At 44.6% G+C, this 20,644-nt stretch overlaps 1 protein-coding gene across 3 annotated transcripts in view; it reads left to right on the top strand.

Moving 5' to 3' along the window:
- LOC144683406 (vesicle transport protein GOT1B-like) overlaps positions 1-19,535 on the top strand; it is a 37,028-nt gene extending 17,493 nt beyond the window's left edge. For 2 of the 3 annotated variants that reach the window (XM_078546391.1, XM_078546390.1), the window contains one exon: positions 1,108-1,234. In XM_078546391.1, coding sequence (XP_078402517.1) covers positions 1,108-1,146 — 39 coding nt within the window. In that variant the 3' untranslated portion in view covers positions 1,147-1,234. Of the gene's footprint in view, positions 1-1,107; positions 1,235-15,875; positions 16,017-19,072 lie in introns of those variants that run through there. The other variant, XR_013577245.1, reaches the window with a different exon arrangement.
- Positions 19,536-20,644: the final 1,109 nt, after the last annotated feature.

The following is a 20,644-nucleotide window of genomic DNA, read 5'->3' as shown; positions in this document are numbered from 1 at the left end:
CAATAGCTTTTATTTACACATATTGGGCTGTGTGCACTTACTATAGAGAATGCAGAACAAAGGCAAAAAGCTATGCCTACACAAAGAAAGACCAAACTTGCAATTATATTGCAATTTTCACAACCTCATGACTGTTCAAAGCACTTCACAGCCAGTGAAGTACTTTTAACACGTAGCCACTGTTGTAATGTAGGAAAACATTGCAACCAATTTGCACACAGCAAGATCCCACAAATATCAATGTGATAAATGACAAGATAACCAATTTAAATGAAGTTGGTTGAGGAATAAGTGTTGGCCAGACACCCGGAGAACTCAAAAAATGTTGGAACTACTCAGTAGATCTACGGAGAGATAAATAGAGTTCACGTTTCGGGTCAACGATCTGTCGTCAGAATTGTGAAGTTGACGAAAGAACTGACATCAGTTCTGATGAAAGGTCATCGACCTGAAACATTGACGCTCTTCCTCTCACCATAAACACTGCCTGACCTGCTGAGTATTTCTAGCGTTTTTTGTGTTTAGCCCAGATTCCAAGCATCTGCAGTATTTTAGCTTTGTACCAGAATACCACCCCTGCTCTTTCCCCAAAGGCACCATGGAATCATTTACATCCACCTGCAAGAGCAGACACCTGAACATCTTATTCAATAATTGTCACATTCTACAGCGTGGCACTCCCTTAGTCCTATCTTGAAGTGTCAGCCTAGATTTTGTGATCGTAAAGACACTGGTGGGAATGGGTGGTTGAGTAAACTGACTGGCACATTGTTTTACCCTGCTCGCTGACCAGGGCTTTCACTCCAACCCCTCCTTTCTCTTGGCTGTAGGGCTTCCACATGCAATTTCAAGGCAGTTTCTGATTTGCAGGGAGACACGGAACATATGAGCAGTACTTAATGCAACACCAAATAGGCACTTGGATATGTTTCAGCATTATGGAGTGGATGTAGTAAGTCCATTTACCTTTCTAGATTAACAGTTTAAGAAAAAGGGAGCAGAATCAATCCCCAAGTTGTAATTGACAGAGAAGGGACTTAGCAAATGGAGAGGAACCTTAACTGCCAACTTTGAGGTCTCATCACACTTGCTTGTTTATTTCTCCAGGTGTTGAAGAAATTTAGTGAGAGAGGCTCTTTGGTGTGAAGACAAACCAAGAAACTATGAAGCTTAATAAGCAATTGAAGAAGTCGTCTGATTAAAGCATATTCAGCTTGGGCCGATACCATATGAACCTAATTCTTCCTGCCCAATGTTGCAGGAAAGCTGTTTATTCCAATGGACCAATATCTTCTCGTTCACTCCTGTTCATTCTGTTTATCTGAGTTTGCTGACCTACTGGGTTCCCGCGTCCACCAATGCCCTATCCGCTTCTTCAAATCCTCCCATAGCTTCACCTCTCCCTATCTCTGTAACCTACTCCAGCCTTATGACCTCTGAGATCTCTGCCCTCCTCTAATTCGGGCCCCCTGTACATCGCCAACCTTCACCGCTCCAACACTGGTATCTGTACTTTCAGCCTAGTAGCCCAGAAGATCTGGTATTCCCTCCCTAAACCTCTTCACAAGCTCTGGTATTCCCTCCCTAAACCTCTTCACAAGCTCTGAAATTCCCTCCCTAAACCTCTTCACCTCTCAACCTCTCTTTCCTCCTTTAAGGCGTTCCTTAAACCCTACCTCTTTGACTCAGCTTTTGGCCACCTCTCCCAATATCTCCTCATGTGGACTCGGGTGAAGCGCCTTGAGATGTCTTACCACGTTAGAGGCGCTATTTCAATGCAAGTTGTTGCTCCCTTAGAGGAACATTTATTATTGATCTTTCTCCTCCTGTCTCTTCATCTTTCTTTTCTTCTACTGTTCCCCTGTGTCTTTGCAATCCTCTCCACAAGCATCTCCATCATCATGGGTCTTCTGGGCTAGTTCAGTCCGCGATCAATGGAGCACAATTACTTTTTAAATACCAGTCTCCTCTCCTCACTAAGTATCTGAGGCAAAGGCGCTGTACATGTGTTAAATCTGTTTCAATTAAATTGAGTGGTAGATTCACTCAGCAATCTGTCTCGGTAGAATGTCCACCTGAATGTTTGTTTTGTAATTCAGGTTTTGCCTCAATTCTTTTTTAAGAATTATTATTTTTATTCTTCCATAGGATGTGGGTGTCACTGGCAAGGCCAGCATTTGTTGCCCATCCCTAATTGCCCTTGAACTGAGCGGCTTGCTAAGCCATTTCAGAGGGCAGTTAATAGCCAACCACATTACTGTAGACCTGGAGCCAAGTGTAGGCCAGACCGGGCAAGAATGGCAGGTTTTTTTTCCCCTAAAGGACATAAGTGAACCAGAGGCGTTTTTACGACAATCAATGATTGTATAAATTGTTGCACACTTTGAAATTTGGCATTCTTGCATCTATCCTGATGAACGCAAGATGAAAAGCTCCAATAGCACGTCTCTTTTTTTCAGAAATTCTGAAATGAAATATATGTGACTACAAACAAGGGCTCCCCAACTTTGTCTTGGAGGAAACATTTGTAGCCAGACTGGGTTTTTGGCTTTTAAGGTTTTCCATCAAGAGATAACATCCTTCAGATGTAGATTTCATGTCCACATATCTTAAATCTGTTGCAGCTTCATAAGTTACTGTGACAAAATTATTTATGGACTGGGCAATAAATGCAGGCCCAGCCAGCGAAGCCTACATCCTGTGTATGAATAATAAAAAAATAATAATTGGAAAGAAATGCATGAATTACCTCTTTCTGTGCAGTAATGTTCTGGAATCCTTTGATTCTGTGGAATTTGACATTTCACAACAGGTTCCATAATACGTTTTCACTTTTTAATTTTGATTTGGAAGAATGAGGCGCTGAACTGTGGACAGAAAACAATTGCCCATTGTAGATTTCATACCCAAATCATGCAGTAGGTAGCCTGAAGGAATGGTACATCAGGGATAACCGATGCCGGGTAAAAGTGTTCGATTGAAGTTCCCTACATGACATACACGGGCAAGTCATGCGCTCGAATTACAACTGGTCAGCCCAGTGTTTATCTTTATCCCTGGGTAGATAAGATTATTACAGGATTCTGTAGAAGAAGCTCGAAGGCGCAGTTCGGACCCTTCCGAGGCACATCAGTGCTAAAATAATATGAAAGAAAGCTGGTGTGTTATTTTATTGGAATAATCAATTTTTGTATCAGTCTGGAGGAGGAGAGAGGCAGCTTGAGTGGAATATTGGAATGTTCAGAGCTGAAGATGCCTCCTGGGAACATAAGAAAGTCTTTTAATAAAAAAAATCATCATGTCTGTTCTTTTATTCCACGAGCACAATTTTTAGCTCAGCAGGTGGGCATGCGCCTGACCCGATCCCGGCGTGAAATCGCGCGAGATGAGGCCGGGTGAGCGTCCCGACGTCATCCTGCGCTCACGCGATATTTTGGTCGGTGGGTGCGCACAAAAGTCGGAAGTGCACCCGCCGACAATGAAGAGGCCAATCAGATCATTAACAGCGCAGTTGCCTTTAATTTTACGTTGCCCATCCAACCCTACAGTTGACAGATGGTCAAATCGACCAGGTGGACTTTTTCATTTTTCATGAAACCTCATCCACGGACGACATGAGGTTTCCGTTATTAAATGAAAGAAAAATAAAAATCTATGGACAGCATTTTTATCATTTTTTTTTTAACCATTCACAGGATGTGGGCTTCGCTGGCAGGACCAGCATTTAAATCCCATCCCTAGTTGCCCTTGAGAAGGTGGTGGTGAGCTGCCTTCTTGAACCGCTGCAGTCCATGTGGTGTAGGTACACCCACCGTGCTGTTAGGGAGGGAGTTCCAGGATTTTGACCCAGCGACAGTGAAGGAACGGCCGGTATATTTCCAAGTCAGGATGGTGAGTGGCTTGGCGGGGAACTTCCAGGTGGTGGTGTTCCCATCTATCTGTTGCCCTTGTCCTTCTAGATGGTAGTGGCCGTGGGTTAGAAAGGTGCTGTTGAAGTAGGCTGATGACAGATTGTGATGCTTGGACATTTTTTTTCCTAATTTAAAAAACTTTGTTTAATGCTTTTCAGGTCTTCAGCTCCCTGAGGCAGTTCTCTGCCTTCAGGAAGTTTTCTGTCAGCGCTCGCCCACACCCATGCTGACGTCAGCACTCATCCCCCTCCCTCCTCCACCCCGGCAGAGCGGAGTTTCTCAGCACGCGCTTCAGGGTGGCTGGCCGTTAATTGGCCAGGCAGCGTGAAATCATGGTCGGTGGCCGATTGCGTTCTGTGGTGCGTTCCCCAGCCAATCCTGGACCTGCCGATCGCGTCCACCGATGTAAAAATCCTGCCCCGTGAGGTCTTGTGAATTTCTTTCGTCTGTTGAGCCATTTTCAAACCATGTGGCAAGACTGGCGATTGGAGGACGGAATAGTCTTCCTGTCGTCGGTCGGCACAGGAGCACCCTTGGCCTTACACATTCCTTGGAACTCGCCACTCTTCCCACCCCCTCCCACCCACCCACCCCAACCCCACCATCCACAATGTGAGAAAGGTGGAGCAGGAAAATATTCCAGCACAGAAACAGGCCATTTGGCCTAACTGGTCTATGCTCGTGTTTACGTTTCACATGAGCTTCCCTCCACACCCCTCTTCACCTAACTCTTATCAACATAACCTTCTGTTCCTTTCTCCCTCTCATGCTTTTATCTAGCTTCCCCATAAATGCATCAAACTAGTCACCTCAACGACTGCACAAGTTCCACATTCTCATTCTCTGGGTGAAGAGGTTTCTCCTGAATTCTCTTTTGGATTTAGTACTGACCATCTTATATTTATGGCTCCTCGTTCTGGTCTCCCCAACAAGTGGAACCATCTTCTCGATGTCAACTCTGTCAAACACTTTTATAATCTCAAAGTCCTTTATCAGGTCACCACCCACCCCAGGCTTCCCTTTTTGAGAGAAAAGAGCCCCAGCCTGTTCAATCTTTCCTAATACATTTAATCTCCCCATTCTGGTATCCTTTTATAATATGGGGACCAGAACTGTGGTCTGAGAAGATGCTCTAACTGTGATGATTTCCTGGTGGGTGCGTGCGGGGGTGGGGGCGCAGTGGAGTGGGGTTAGGCAGTGCCATGGGCCCTGCAGGCAGCTTGAGAGTGGGATCTCACGAGCAGTAGGGGCATCCTTCATCCTTCATCACTCCCATTAGCCCGGTACTCTGTTTATTGAGGGGCCCAGGCGAAAATCCAAGGCTGCTGTTAAAATCCCCCACAAAATTAGAACAAAAAATAGGAAGGAAGGTAGCGTAAGCTAGGAAATAGTAATCAGATGATGCCAGAGGTAAAGAGCTTGGAAGTTTGGGAATGTCTTATTGCCAGACTTGATTTATTCGTAACACTCTTTCTAAGCCAGAAGATCAGATAGTCTAAGGTGATGCTTCAGTGAAGAACTGAAAGAGTGCTGCATTGTCAGAGGTGACACCTTTCAGATGAGCCATTAAACTGAGGCCCTGTCGTCACTCTCAAAGAAAATAGGAAATGGCACCAACACAGTCTGTTATTATTTTTGTGGGTCTTGGATGTGGTAGTCATCGGTCTGGACTTACAGATGATAATGAAGGAAATGCTGTTGGTAAACTTTATCCTATATTGAACATTATACTAATTATTTACAATATAGTCTCAGCACAAGGCTCTACATAGAGCTATCTCTCTCCAGGATCTGTTGTCTTGTGATTATATGTCACTGATGATGTAGACTACATATTTACATATTTAACATTAACCCTTTCTACTACACAGTTGCCAGAGCAATGGAGAAAGAGGTCAGGGAGGGGAACTAAATAGGATCTGACATATGGTGTTCAAAATGACCTACAAAAAGCTGGACAGACCTTGGGCCTAGGCAAGTTTTCATAGAGGCAGCTTTTATCTGAGGAATACAAGTGCGTTAAAGAGAAAGGTTGTTCCAAGTAAGTTTGGTAGATAAGGAGGATGGAGAATGGGTGGAGCATTGTTCCAGTAAAACACAGTGGGCCTGAAGAGAGACCGATGATGGGTGGTGTGATCACATGGTTAAAAAGATGCTTGAGGCTGGAGGAAGGGAAACCTTTAAAGTGGTCGAGGGTATCACAAAAATTGCAGTGTATGAAAATTGGGCAAGGTAGGGAAATCAAGGGCAGAGTTTTCCCACAGGCTTCGGGACCCTGACTTTGGGACCAAATGATGATCCTGGGCCCACACTTGCCGGAAGCCAAACTGTAGGAGTTATTTCCCTGGAGGCAGCCTCCTCATTCGCTGCCTCCACACTCGCTGTCCTTTTAAGGTTGATGGGCGGGCTGCAGGCCTGATCACAGCTCTAGAGCCTCAGCAACCCCACCAGGGGATGTAGGCACTGCTGAGGTAGGTCTGAGAATGCGAGGGCATCTCAACGTGGAAGCACAAAGATAAACCAGGCCGGGATTTTCCAGCCCCGTTGTGGTGGGACCCTCCACGGCAGATTCGGCGGTCCAACCAAAAGTCCATTGGCTTTCGGTGGGATCGGATGATCCTGATGGTGGGCGGGCCGGAAAATTCCACCCTCAATGTTTTAGAGGGGGATGGTGTCAGGCCCCTGGAATTGGAGGGGACAGTTCGATTGTTGGGTCCACAAGCGGATGCTTTTCCAGCCCATGGCCCCCACTTTGAGGGATAGATCCTCTGCCATGGTTGGGCCCCCAGGACTGCCGCAGGGAGGCACCCACCATGGAACTGGCAGCCTCCTCCTGGAGTGCGGGGTTGTTCCATCACTGGCAAAATCAACCGTAAATGGGGCCTTAACTATTTAAATTGACTCTACCCGGCGGTGCTGAATGTTGGTGATCCACTTCCCAGGCCAACCCTTGGAAACGTGTCCGGAGGTGGGAATGTTTCGGGGAGCCATGCTGACATGGTTGTTTTCTATTTCCTTACTCCCCTCCCCAACTTCACTCCAGCCACCATAGTGGGGAGAGGTGGGGGGGGAGGGGGGCGGTGGTGGGGGGTGGTGGGGTGGATAGGGGGAAGCTCAGCCCATTGAGTTAAGAGAGGGGGTCTATCAGGAAACTCCTGTTCATATATCTTGGAGATTGAAATGAGTGGTGTGGGTTCATGGAACCACGAGGTTGGAGAAAGGGCAGTGAGCAGCTCTGTAAGAGATCAGCAACAGTCCAGAAAACTCTAGTTTGGTCTTTGGTAAGAGGGGTTTATAGCCCAACAGAAAATAGAAATCACTTGACTGATATCTAGCTTCAGTTTGGACCTGTCTGCATTTTCAGTATTTCCTATTTTTGAATCAGAGCCCCAGTAGTTTATTTTCTCTTTATCTGTTGCTAAATTGCTTCTCTTTAACTAACTCTTGCTTGTTGCTCCTTAGGATTTACGAATGTTATCAGCAGCTGGTTCATTCAGCTCCTATGCTTTTGTCCTCTGAATTCGCTACCCACTTCCATTTGCCTTTTGATGTCTCTCTTCTGACCACAAAACCTTCCCAAAACCACCCTCTTTCATTTTGCCATCCTACATCTCCATTTCTCCTCCTGGGCTTTGGTTTCGATCTCCTCCTTATTGTGGAGCCATCTGAGATGCTTCCCACCACATGAGGGGGTATCGTAAAATTGTAAGTTATTGTTGCTGAGGGACCCAGGCTGTTTCAGACCTGTACTGAATTAGCTAGTCTCAGCAGTAAAGTTGCTACTATTGGCCTCAGGACCCTAGGTTCAAGAAAAGGTGGGGCGGGGGGGGGTGGGGATGGGGAGATCAAGGGGTAAGGGAAACATTTGCTGAGATATAAGCAAAGTGCCGCAGATGCTGGAAATCCGAAATAAAAACTGAAAGTGCTGGAAATGCTTGGCTGATCTCCACGGCGCCTGTGGAGAGAGAAACCGAGTTAATGTTTCGAATCGAATATGACTCTTCTTTGGAGCCGACGACAACTTCCGAAGAAGAATCATATTCGACTTGAAACGTTAACCCTGTTTCTCTCTCCACAGACGCAGCGGAGGTCGGGTGGGCATTTCCAGCACTTTCGGTTCTCATTTAAAAATTTGCGGAGAACATTTTCAGGATAGGCGGGGCCCCCTGGATAGGCGTTTGGTTATGAAGGGAATTAACGCACTTGGTGATAGCGCGGCCAAGTGGAATTGAGGTGGGGGATCAGCCGTGATCATATCGAATGGCAGAGTGGGTTTGAAGGTGGGGGGTTTGAATTGACCCTTTGCACGCTCCTAACTCTTGTGTTCCTACTGATGAGCTGCTTGTGCCTGTCTGAGCAGCAAGGTGTATTTTGCTTTCATTTTGAATTTAAAAACACCATCGCTGGAATCTGAAAATGTTCAAGCCAAGCTTTGTTTTCTGGTTTCTCTTTTTAAACAGAAGATCAGATGTTGCCAAATGATTTGATTTCTGCAGATACAGCCAATCAGCTGGACAGATTGAGTGGGGACTGGTGGTGGGTTGTGGGGGGGGGTGGGGGGGGCAGGGAGGGGGAGGGGGGGTTGCGATGGGGAAGGGAGGGGGAGTTGGGGTTGGTGGGTGGGGGGAGGACTGAATTTCTGCATCCTCCCACCCAAATACCTGGAGCTAATGACAGGTCTGACTCAAAGCTGCTCATTTCAATGAAACTCACAAACTGGACTCGTTGCGGTGACGTGGGTAGCTGATTGTATAAAAGAGGCTGTAGGGAAGTTGGAGTGAATTTCAAATGCAGACACCCAGGCACTCAGCATGGGCCCTGCGTGAAACCGAGAGAGAGAGAGACAGAGAGAGAGAAACAATTAGTGTGCCTGTCCGAAAGAGGACTTTTTAGTTAGATCAGAGAAAAGAGGTCCCAGTGCTCAGGAATCTCACCCACGCCAGTGACCCACCTGTGGTAGCACGCTCCAACGCAAGACGAGGTTCAGAGTTCATGAAGATTCTTCGGGAAAACTGACTGTTTCTGCAGCCCGACTCCCGGTACGTATTTCAGATTAGCATCGTTTTTCTTAAGATAAACTTATTTTTAACCTTGTGGGTGATGACACTTACCCTACTCAGATTCACTGCACCTGTAAACAATTCCTTGTGTTTAATCTCAGTGGGGAGGCTAGTTTTTAAAAGATTTCTGCATTTGCCAGTACCATCTATAGAAGTGACTACTCTAGAAATTTCAATCATTAGCTGCTGAGAGCAGAGGATGTAGTGAATCATCAAATTCTCCGAATCGGCTTAATAGATGCCCTCCTTTTTGTTAGCGTTTGTAAAAGGTTTGTTACTCTGGATCAGAGCAATGCAATAAACACTTGGCAAAACGATCAGGTATCAGGGAGTGGGTGCTAGTGCCTTATAACCATTTTTCTCTCCTTTGCTTCCAGTGTCCCTTCCCCATAAATGACATTCCTCCTCAAGCTATGTTGGCTGCGTTGCATAGATTAGAAAGGTGACGTTTCTACTTTGAATACTGTTGAGATTCCAGCGCGGTATGCCCTCTGTGAAATTAGAGGGATTTAACTTTATTAGCGACAATATTAACAAATGCATGTAGACCTCAAGTGCGTCAGTTCTACCTTGCACTATGATATTAATCATGCCAGGTTCTTTTATTTTACGGGATCATCCCCTGCCTGAGTCCACTATCCTGTGATCTGGGCTGCCTGGTCCTGAGACACTGTTTGTCCCATGATTGGGAGCTTTAAATAGAAACATAGAAACACAGGAAATAGGAGCCGGAGTAGGCCATTTGGCCCATCGAGCCTGCTCCGCCCATCATGGCTGATCATCTACCTACGCCATTTTTCCCCACTATCCCCATATCAAATAGCCATTTGGTAGTATGCATACAGAGTACGTGTTCTCCTCCTGTTTCCCACCATCTCCCCATCTCCTCGAACCCTGCTCTGACAGCCCTGGCAATACACCCAAACCCCCGCCCAGCTCTCACAGCCCTGCAGCACCCCTTCCCCCGACCCGCTCTCACAGCTCTAGAAACATCCCAGCCCCTCCCCCCCACTGTCCATAGGGAACCCCTCCTTCTGAAGGTTGTTCTTCGGATAATTCTTGTACTGTGATGCACCAGTTAAATTTAACACCTCCAGAGTCCCTTCATTAAAGGAATGGCCAATCATTATTCAACTATTTTCAGCAAAATAAAATCTATCTGGTGAGATCCTTTTTAAAGCAAAGCTATTCGGACAAATGTAAGATCATTCCTTCTGTGGATTGATTAGTCCTGTACAAAAAATACAAATTGCCCTGTGATGGGGGCATAGACTAATTAAATGGCAGAACAGGCTCAAGGGGCTGAATGGTCTACTTCTTTTCCAATGCTCCTGTGATAGGAAAGTCTAGTTTATTGCAAGCAAACACGCCTGTGTGAATTCACACTCGTACTGCAAAACTAACAAAGCCAAAATAGATTGAGGAGGAATGTCATTTATGGGGAAGGGTCACTGGAAGCAAAGGAGGGGGAAGAAGGCTATAAGGCACTAGCACCCACTCCCCTGGTACCTGATCATTTTGTCAAGTGCTTATTGCATTGCTCTGACCAGAGAAACAAATCTTTTACAATTGCTGGCAAAAGGATCAACTATTAAGTTGATTCAGAGAATCTGACGATTTCATGCTGAAATGACTGTCTTGTTAATGATAATAGAGGTGCAGCTCAAAACTGACTCCTTTTTTTTCTCTATCACAACCTTTCCTCTCTTTATTTCATCAATCATATTTTAATCATTGCTCCTGTGAATTTTCCCTGCATTTTCGCAAAGCTCTATAGACATCATTCTATATGTGTTATCTTCCCCCCCCCCACCAACCCCCCACAATCCCACACTCAATGAGTCATCACTGCTTTAAAATTAAGACTCACTGAATCATGTCATAAATCTTTTCCGTGACCTCAGAACTGTGGAACTCCTCAGTCTATCCTCACACCAACAATTTACAGGCTTCTTACCAGCCCATAACTACTTCATTCACTTTTCTCCTCTTCTTTTCACCTTTGGTGTCCTGCACTATGGAACTTGGCTCTTCACTGTCTTTCTCAACAAAGGAAAAGATACAGGTGTCGACTTGTCTTGTGTTACTCCATCATATAAAACATCAGGAGAGCAACTCACTACTCAGCCCGCCTGTCACATCTGACCCTACACGAATGATTCTTTGTAACATGTCTACTTAAAATCGATGTGCTGCAATCATATCCCTGGTCATCTGACAATAAAGACTTCTTAGTTGGAGATTGACCTTTACAAGTATTGGAGCTCACTTGGTGCCCTTGCATCATTGAGGAATCATCTCAGTTAAATGTCAAATGTCTTTCATCGTTTAGAAGAGGAGCTGGTGTTTATTGCGGTCATAAACAGTACAGGAAACAGAATGAACATCAGGTGAAATTTGCCAACTAAATCTAGGTGTTCTAGTTGTTTAACCAACTCACTGTGTAGAGCTGGCGGAGATGGTCATAATGCCACAGGGTGGCATAAAGTGGAGAGCATAATGCCTCTCTCTGGCAGATTGAGTTCTGAGTGCCCTGTTTGCTGACCGCTTAAATCGGTTTACACAAGTCCGCTAGCTTCTTGGCCAGCAGCGTGGAAAGATGGCAAGAACACTGCGCATTCTACGTTTCAGATCACCACCCTCCTCCAGCTGAAGGAGGCTGTGTGATGGTGAACTGTCCTGAAAAATGGAAGAAGGTATTTGTTAAGATAAAGGTCCATCTCACCACCACCTCTCTCAGCCCTATCACTGTCTCTGATTTGTCACACTGCTTGTCCGACATCCATTACTGAATGAACAGCGATATCAAATGGGAAGCCATTGTCTTTAGGGGGCTCCCCGCCAACATAGCTCCGTTCCTGAGATACCTGGCATCTGAGGTTGAGCCAAACTGCGCGCAACGTTGGTGTCGTATTTGACCCTGAGATGAGCATCTGACCACATTTTCACACCATCACCAAGCTTCCTGTTTCTACTTCCATAACACCGCCTGACTCTGCCCCCGCTTCAGCTCATCTTCTGATGTAGCTCTCATCCATGCCTTTGTTAGCTCTAGACTCAGCTACTTCAATGTTCTCCAGGAAGGGCCTCCCACCGTCCACGCAACATAAACTAGAGATCATCCAAAAAACTGTCCCCCATATCCTAACTCACACCCAATCCCATCACCCCTTGTCATTAATGGCTCGATTTTAAAGTTCTCCTTCTTGTTTTCAAAACACTCCATCGCTTCAGCCCTCCCTACCTCTGCAGCTTCCTCCAGCCTTACAACCCGCTGAGATCTCTACTCTCCTCTAATTTGCACCTCTTCAGCATCGTTGATTTTAATTGCTCCACTATTAGCAACTGTACCTTCAGCTGCTGAGGCCCTAAGCTCTGGAATTCCCTCTATAAACCTCTCTGCCTCTCTAACTCTCTTATCCTTTACAGTTCACATTAGAACCTAACTCTTTGGTCATCCATTTTAGCATCTCCTTATGTGGCTCAGTGACAAATTTCATTTGATAATTCGCCTGTAAAGCACCTTAAGATGTTTTAATATGTTAAAGGTGCTATATAAGTGTAAGCTATTGTTCTTAGTGGCCTAGATGGAGAGAGCTTTGGCCAGTGTGGAACTGGCCCAACAGATCAGAAAGACCCCACATTCAACCTTTGGGTTGTGCTGAATTATCTCATATCAGTTGAATTCTTCATTACAATCGATTACTGCAGGTAAGGAGATAAAGTATGCTCTGGTTCTCACTCATGTCTGGTGACTCCATCTTAAAAATGCCATGTGTATGTCGAAATCTGATTAAGTCCACTTAGCATTAATACCATCTCTGTTAAATAACCCAAGTGAATTTTTGACAATCCACAAATCATTGGCCTTGGATGCAAATGATGGGGGATGTAAAAATAATGGGTGCACTGCCCACAATTTTCTTTTGATGGAAATCGACTGCATGGACAATCATGGCCAAAGTTGCTCAGCACTGACTACATGCCGGGCGCTACCAATGGCACTCCTGTCTGGTCACAAGTCAAGAGTGGCCAACTGGGTGAGGCACAAGAAGGAGAAGCAGTGTCTCAGGAGTATGGGCTGCAGGGGTTCAACAAAGCCATTCAGCACCACCTTCTCAGGGGAAATTGGGAGTGGGTAATAAGTCTGGGCCTTGTCAGTGGTGCTCACATCCCAAGAACAAATAAAAACCACTTTCGGGGGAGAAGAGATGAAGAAGATTGAGGAGATGGTTTGAGGGGAATGGAAATAAAAATAAAAGATTATTGAAGCCAAAGAGTCCTGGGTGGGCCACTGCAGGGATCACATTACTCTATGGTGATAATTTCAAATCTAGCCACCTGGCTGCATAAAGCAAGCAGTAAGTATGGCTGGGTATATTTGCTTTACAGGGTCTCTGCAGGTAAATCTGCGCAGATTTGGAGTGGGTTGCCTTTCATGTTGCTCACAGAACAAAGGCCAGAAACCCTACTGATCAACGCTTTCATCCACTGCCTCCCACTCACTTCCATGAGACACACTCCAGAAATTAATCAAGTCAGAGTTTCGGGTTGCAGCAGTACAGATTCACCAAGACATTCGCGGCCTGCACCTCTTTTGAAAATTGATGGATTTTCTTCTATTCTGACTGCAGTAAATGGACTTTTATTTATTAATTACCCATATCTGTGGCTCTCTGTGTGGAACCCGGGTTGTAATTATGTAGCTGAGGTCGCATGCTCCTGTTCTCAGGAGGGCCATTTTAATTTAACTTGCTGGGCAGAAAGGGATAGGGAGCAATGTTGGTTTTAAAAGCTTGCGCAATATTAACCTCTATGAACTCTGCAATAAAGAGTCAAATCAGGCAAGCTGTAAAATCAACATCCTGCCAGTTTCCTGGTCAGAAAATTGGGTTCAAATTGATGCTTTGTGTCTATGTAGTTCTGTGCCTATGCAAACCCTACTGATGTCACACCTCCTCCCTCCAGCCATGCACCAACATTTACCCCACTATCACTCCACCAGCGCTCACCACTCTAATCAGATAATCTATCCATCTGGCTCCTTATTATATAGACTGCACAGCTCAGAAAAAGGCCATTTGGCCAACTAGTCTATGTTGGGGTTTGTATTCCACGAGCTTAATCCAATTCCTTCTGCCTCACCTCAGTTTTTCAGTATATTTTCCTATTCCCCCTTTCTCTCATGTACTTGTCTAGCTTCATTTTGAAAGCATCTAAAGGATTCACCACTTCCTGCAGTAATCAGTTCCACATTCAATTCGTTCCCTTTGAAAAACAATTTTTCTGTGGTTTCCCTACTTCAGTTATTAGTAACCAACTTGTATTTTGGATTTAGCTTTGTGTAACCTTTGTATTGTGGTTTGAATTCGCTCGCAAGTGAAAATACTCTCTCCACATTGACTCTGCCCAACCCATTCATGATTTTAAAGGCATCTATCAAGTCACCTCTGAGACGTCTCCTGAACAGTAAAAGCCCAAAATAAAAACAGAAAATGGTGGAAAAACTCAGCAGGTCAGGCAGCATCTGTGGAGAGAGAAACAGAGTTAACGTTTCTTTGGCCCTGGAAGACTCTTCCATCATTCAATCTCTCCTGTCCTCCAGCCCATCACAGACCTTTCTTTTGTCCTTGTCCACCTACCCCCCTGCTCAAAACCTATTCCGTTTATAACTTTTCCTAGTTCTGATGAAACGTTAAGTTTGCTTCTCTCCACCGAAGCTGCCAGACCTGAGTATTTCCAGCATTTTCCGTTCTTATTTCGGACTTCCAGCAGCTGCAGTATTCTGCTTTTCAGTAAAAGCCGCGGCCAGTGCAATCTTTCCCAATAGTTGTAATCCCTCAGGAATTTTCCGCCGGGATCGTCCGGAACTGCCAAAAGTCAATGGGCTTTCGGCTGGGCTGACAAATCTCCTGCGATGGTTCCCACCAGGGTTGGGCCGGAAAGTCCTGGTCTCAGTTCTGGTACCCTCCTTGTGAAGCTTGACAGTTTTGTTTTCTACTCTTTCCAAGGCTATGTGTTCTGTGTTGCTTTCTCTCTCTCTCTCTCTCTCTCCCTCTCTCTCTCTCTCTTATATTTTGGTCTATTTGTGTTTCTTTTCTCTCACCAGCAAGTGTTGCAGCCAAGCCTCTTGGTTGTATTTTGCTCAATACACAGTCAATATTAATGAACATCCTTGGTTAAATCACCAGAAGATACAGCCTTCCTCCTGTGCTCACTTCCCCTGCCCCACCAAGAACACCTTGGGAACCTGGGCTGAAATATGAAATTGCATGAAAATCCATCAGCAAACTTAACTGTCCCCAAACCAAGCTCCTGCGAAAGTCTATTTGGTGATGTGGAATGAGAGAGACTCCACTACCTGGACTTGAGGAACCTCGGTAAAATTTGGCCAGACCCCAGGGAAGCCTGCGTGTGTAAGAATACTGCAGAAATGTACCAGCTAAAATGAGGTAACTTAACAGCTCAAGCTTCCTAATGCTTGTGCAACTAGGACCATCCTACTTGTTAGGTCATTGTACGTTATGATTAAAATTCTACCCCTCCAGGTCCCTTCACTGAGCCAGGCGGGCAAATCAATCATAACAGCAAATGTGAATTTGAGTCCATCTGTCAAGGGACCAATTCTCCAATGTATCTACCTGGCCCCTTCTGCTGGAGCTCCACTGCTGTTCTCCAATATGCTATCTAGTCTTCCAATGCTGCAACTCTTTTACTCACCTCTTCTACTCTATCACACAAGGATTTCTCTTTGAATTATTTGTGAGGTTAAGAATGCCCTAATGCCATGTCAAGCGGAGTTCTTGGGCTATGAAATCCACCTTCTGACAACTCAATTGCTAAATTACTGAGTGAGATTAATAATTGCCCTGACGCAATGACCAAAACTCACTTTCTCTTGCAGTTCACCAGTATTCTATCACAGTTTCCAGTATGAGGACACTCCTGCTGTTCCTGATGATCCTCTTCTTTGATGGCCAACTTGGAAGCCCCTTGGACAGGGACTGGGACAGGGATGTGACAACCCACAGACCACAGTTTGCAGGTAAAGTTAGCTTTGGGCAAGATTTTGTGCTACACGGTTTGCTTCTTTGCTGAACAGAAGCGAGATTGAATCTCTGAATGAGTAACGGTCTCAAAACGGTAACCTTACTGTCCCATTAAACCTGACGATGTGGCAACGACAAGTTGAAAGGGGCCTGAAAATTGGCACCCAAGGCACTTGCCTGTTTGAAACAATCAGCGTCTTTCAGTATGCAAATCAGGACTTAGGGCCTCAACTGTCCTTTTAGCTCGGAACTGGTTAGAGGATGGGCCATAATGCAATCAGTTCCACAGGCGAAAGAATTGAAGGAGCCTTGGGGTCTGAAAATTGCAGCCACCTCATCATCAACTAGTTGGTGTTCTTCATCATGGGCCACCCAAAAATCAAAACGGACCACAATGTGGCCTTAACTAGTTTTATTAAAGCTATGATATGTCACCATTGCACATTGAGGTGAGACATGTTGGTGTTGGAAAGTGTCGACACTTTGTATTTCTGTACCGAGCGTTGCTGAGGATCCATCATGATCCTGCAATCCCAGCTGAGTCTCTTTGATAATGATCATGAAACGAATAGATTTTTTAAAAAAATCAGCTGGTTTACTAACGTACTTCTAAGATTCTACCATATCTCATTGGTAATAATTAAAGTTCAGTCAGGTTTACAAAGATCCTTGAGCCATCCAAAACTTAATATAATGGGAGCTAAATCATTAACTTTGTGATTTCCAATAATAGACATTGGTTGTAGTGTGATTAAAGGTAACAATAAAAACACACAGTATTTTATATACTTGTAGGTTTCTGTTACTCATACATATAAAGGGCTTTGGATTTGCACTATAATGGATTACCTGTAACACGTATGTGTGTGTGTTTCATTGTCTGTGTGTGTGTGGGTGTAGACAATATGTCTGCTGGTGTAAGGCACTGTATTTTAACACATGTCTCCATAAATGGGGAAAGAAGCATCCATAATACAATAACAGGTACAAACATGCGCTTTGAATGTAGGCAACTGTTATTGATGCATGTACTGCAATGTTAGTACACATGCACATAAGTTTATAAAAGTGTGTGAGTATGATTGAGGCACTCGCTACTCTTTTCTCAAAGGTTCAAGCGTCAATTTCTCCCCCTCCCTTTCTCTCACACATTCTCTCTCCGTCTTATATATCTGTATCTGACTTCAGAAACATACTAGAATCGGTGGGCTGCGATTGGACGTGTGCAGCACAAGTGGACTAGCTCCTGGACTGCATTCTGGGCATTGGATAACAATCAGAATTTTGCACTGCTAGCATTGCCATTGATTCTAGTCCCCATGTCACATCCCAGTGATAACAGACTGCTGAAATAAATCCCCTTTGGGTTTGCACAATTAACTCATCAGGCAATAAAGTCAAATTTTACTATTTCAAAATCACGAGAATCATTCTTGTTATCAAGGCTTGGAATTTGATAGTGACTGCAATAACCTCAGGCAGAATCAATGAAAAGAATGAAATTAGTTTTAATAACATGGCTGACTAATTGAGGTATTTGTAACATACAGTTTAAATTAGGCTCTTTAAATCCTATTACATTTCTTAGTTATTTACATTAATGGAGCTCTTATCCATTGATGTTCATTGCACCAAAGGAGGTCATTCAGCCCATCCTGTCTGTGCCAGTTTTTTATTAGCACAATCCAAAATGAATACCTGCTATCTCTCCATATCCCTGCTTTTCCTCTGCTTCAGGAATTTATCCCATCTTCCCTTACAAGATGCCATAGTTCCTCCTTCAAACGTTCCCTCCGGCAAAGAATTTCATGATCTAAAACCTTCTGGTGTAAAGAAATTTCTCCTAATTTCTCACCTCATTCTAAGCGGCTATTTTAAACCAATGACTCCCTCATAACTGACTCTTCAACCAGAGGGAAAAAAAAGATGGAATTGCATTTCTATAGCACCTTTCACAAGCTTGGGACGTCCCAAAGCGCTTTACAGCCACTGAAATACTTTTGAAGTGTAAACACAGAAAATGCTGGAGAAACTCAGCAGGTCTGGCAGCATCTAAAGAGAGAGAAACAGAGTTAACATTTTGAGTCCGTATGACTCTTCTCCAGAGCTCTGAAGAAGAGTCATATGGACTCTTGCACAAAATTGCATTCTTGCCCAGAAAGGCCACAAGTATAGTGTTTGTTTTTATTTCAGATTTCCAGCATCTGCAGTATTTTGCTTTTTACTTCTGAAATGTAGCCACTGAAGGAAAACTGACAGCTAATTTACACACAGCAAGATCCCACAATTTGCCAGTGAGATAAGTCACTGGGTGATCTGTCTTATTGATGTTGGTTGAGGGATAAATATTAGCCAGAACGCCAGGGAGATCTCCTCCGCTCTGCTTCAAAATAGTACCACGGGATCATTTATGCCCAGCTCGGTTTCAGTTTAAACTCATCTGAATTGTTGGCACTTCTGACAGGGCCATACTCCTTCAATACTGCACTAGGGGCGTCAGTCTAGATTGTGTACTCGAGCCTCTGGAGTGGGGCTATGAACCCACGACCTTCGGACTCAAACGTGTGCACTGTTATTGATGCATGTACTGCAGCTATAGTAATGATGCACTTTCATGGAAGTGTCTGGATATGGCCGAGGCACTTGCTACTCTTTCTCAAAGGCTTAAGTGTCAACCCCTCTCTCTTTCTCTCACACATCCTCTCTCCATCCTAAACACCTGTATCTGACTTCAGAAACATATCTGAGCTGGTGGGCTATGATTGGAGATCCAGAGATGTATGGAGCACGGGTGGCGTATCCACTAAGCCACATGGACACCTGGAGGGAATAATCTTCCACTATTCATTCTATCAAAGCTCTTCACAATTTCACAGATTGCCATTAAATCTCCTCTAAATAGCTGATAAAAGAAGTTTCATATGAGCATGTTAAACTTTGCGATATTTGAACAGCCTAATTGGAAGGTAAAAGAGCCTGTGTTAACTGTGAAGGCTGAACCTGTTTGAATGAGATTTATTTCACTCTGTGCCACACTTTTGTGTTTTAATAGTTGGTCTCTTTGATCACATGAACTCTGAAGAACTGCACAGGCCAGCTGGTTTTCCCTGTTCCGGCCACCTTCAGAAGCTGAATGGGAATCGGAATCCCAAGAATCCCCTTTACAACCTCTTCAGAAAGCAACAGGCCCTCAGCCAGGAGCTGTGGAACATGAAGGTCATCCTGAGCAAGATCCACTCATGGCCAGCCAGGTTAGGGTTGGTGAAGAGGGAGAAAGATGTCTCCTCGTACAATTGGAATTCTTTCGGATTAAGATACGGGAAGAGGCTGGTGGGTGGCAAGAAGAAATGAGAGAGACGTTTGTAGATATCATTACTCTGTGGGCCCTTGTCAACTCTAATATTTCTTATCTGACATACTTTAAATTTATCCTTTGTTAATAGCTGGCATCAGAAGGCATGGTAATTATTTCCACTGTATCCTGCAATATCAAACTTGATATAAAATATTAAATGAAATTTACCTCATGAGTGAATTTGTCAATAGAAATAAAGTCTTCCTGCACACTAAAATTGACAGAAACCCTACTGCCCCTCCACAAAGGAGAGTGTGATAACTAACTGCCCCTCTCCAAGTGGTGGTGTAATACCGTTCACTCAGGGAGTTTAAGTTGCTGTGGCAACATACACTTTTACATGCATGTTGTAGTCTGGACAGTGATGGTAGAGGCTCCAATGTTCTTTCCATCACATGGCTGGCCAGGAATCTCTCCCATTCTCACCACCTGCCATTGGCGAGTGTTGGAAGGATTTGCATGTTGATACTCAACCTGTTTGGCCACATTATGAATGTATTGGGTTGGGACTTGAACCCAGAGCTTCTGGCTCAGAAGCAGGGACAGTAACCATTGCACCACATGACCTCTATAAGCTGTCCAAGTACCAATAAGGTAAATGCTTGAATAAAGAAATGACCGTCAGGAATCTGATTTATCACTTGCTACCTTTCAGAAAGAATGACTTGCATTTATATTGCACCTTTCACAACCTTAGGCCGCTCCAAAATACTTTGCCGTTAATGAGGCATTGCTGAAATGCAGCTGCTGTTGTAACATAGAAACTGCAACAGCCAATTTGTCCACACTAATGTCCCATAAACGGCAGTGTGATAATGGCCAGGTATCCTGTTTTTAGGCATTTGTTGAGTTAAAGATTGGCCAGGAGACTGGGATGAACTTGTCTGTTCTTTTTTCCCCAAACAACACTGATTGTCTTATGGAAACCACCTTGTAAGTTTTTGACCTTGACACCATGCTGAGTGTACCTCCGGACTGGTGTAAAACTGGAGTCCTTGGAGAGCTTCTTATACTATTGTGACAGCGATTTGTCAGATGGAGAAGGGTTTTGTGTATGTGTGTGTGGCCGCTCATGCAGACAGCTCTCGCTCAGTGGGCAATATCTAATTCACAGGTAGGGAATATAAGAGGGGTCTTGCTGGTCATATTTTGCATCCACGAAGAGCAGAAGTGTTGTACACCTGCAGCCTTAGACCTGCAGTTCAGGGTCATGGTTAGGAGACAAGAACCTCATAAATTTTGAGGTGGAGGGAGTAACTGGCCCGGCCT

Source organism: Cetorhinus maximus, chromosome 8, assembly GCF_964194155.1.
Source record: "Cetorhinus maximus chromosome 8, sCetMax3.hap1.1, whole genome shotgun sequence".
NCBI classification, from domain to species: Eukaryota; Metazoa; Chordata; class Chondrichthyes; order Lamniformes; family Cetorhinidae; genus Cetorhinus; species Cetorhinus maximus.
Note: the sequence above shows the minus strand (reverse complement) of the source record. Positions and strands in the feature narration are given on the sequence as shown.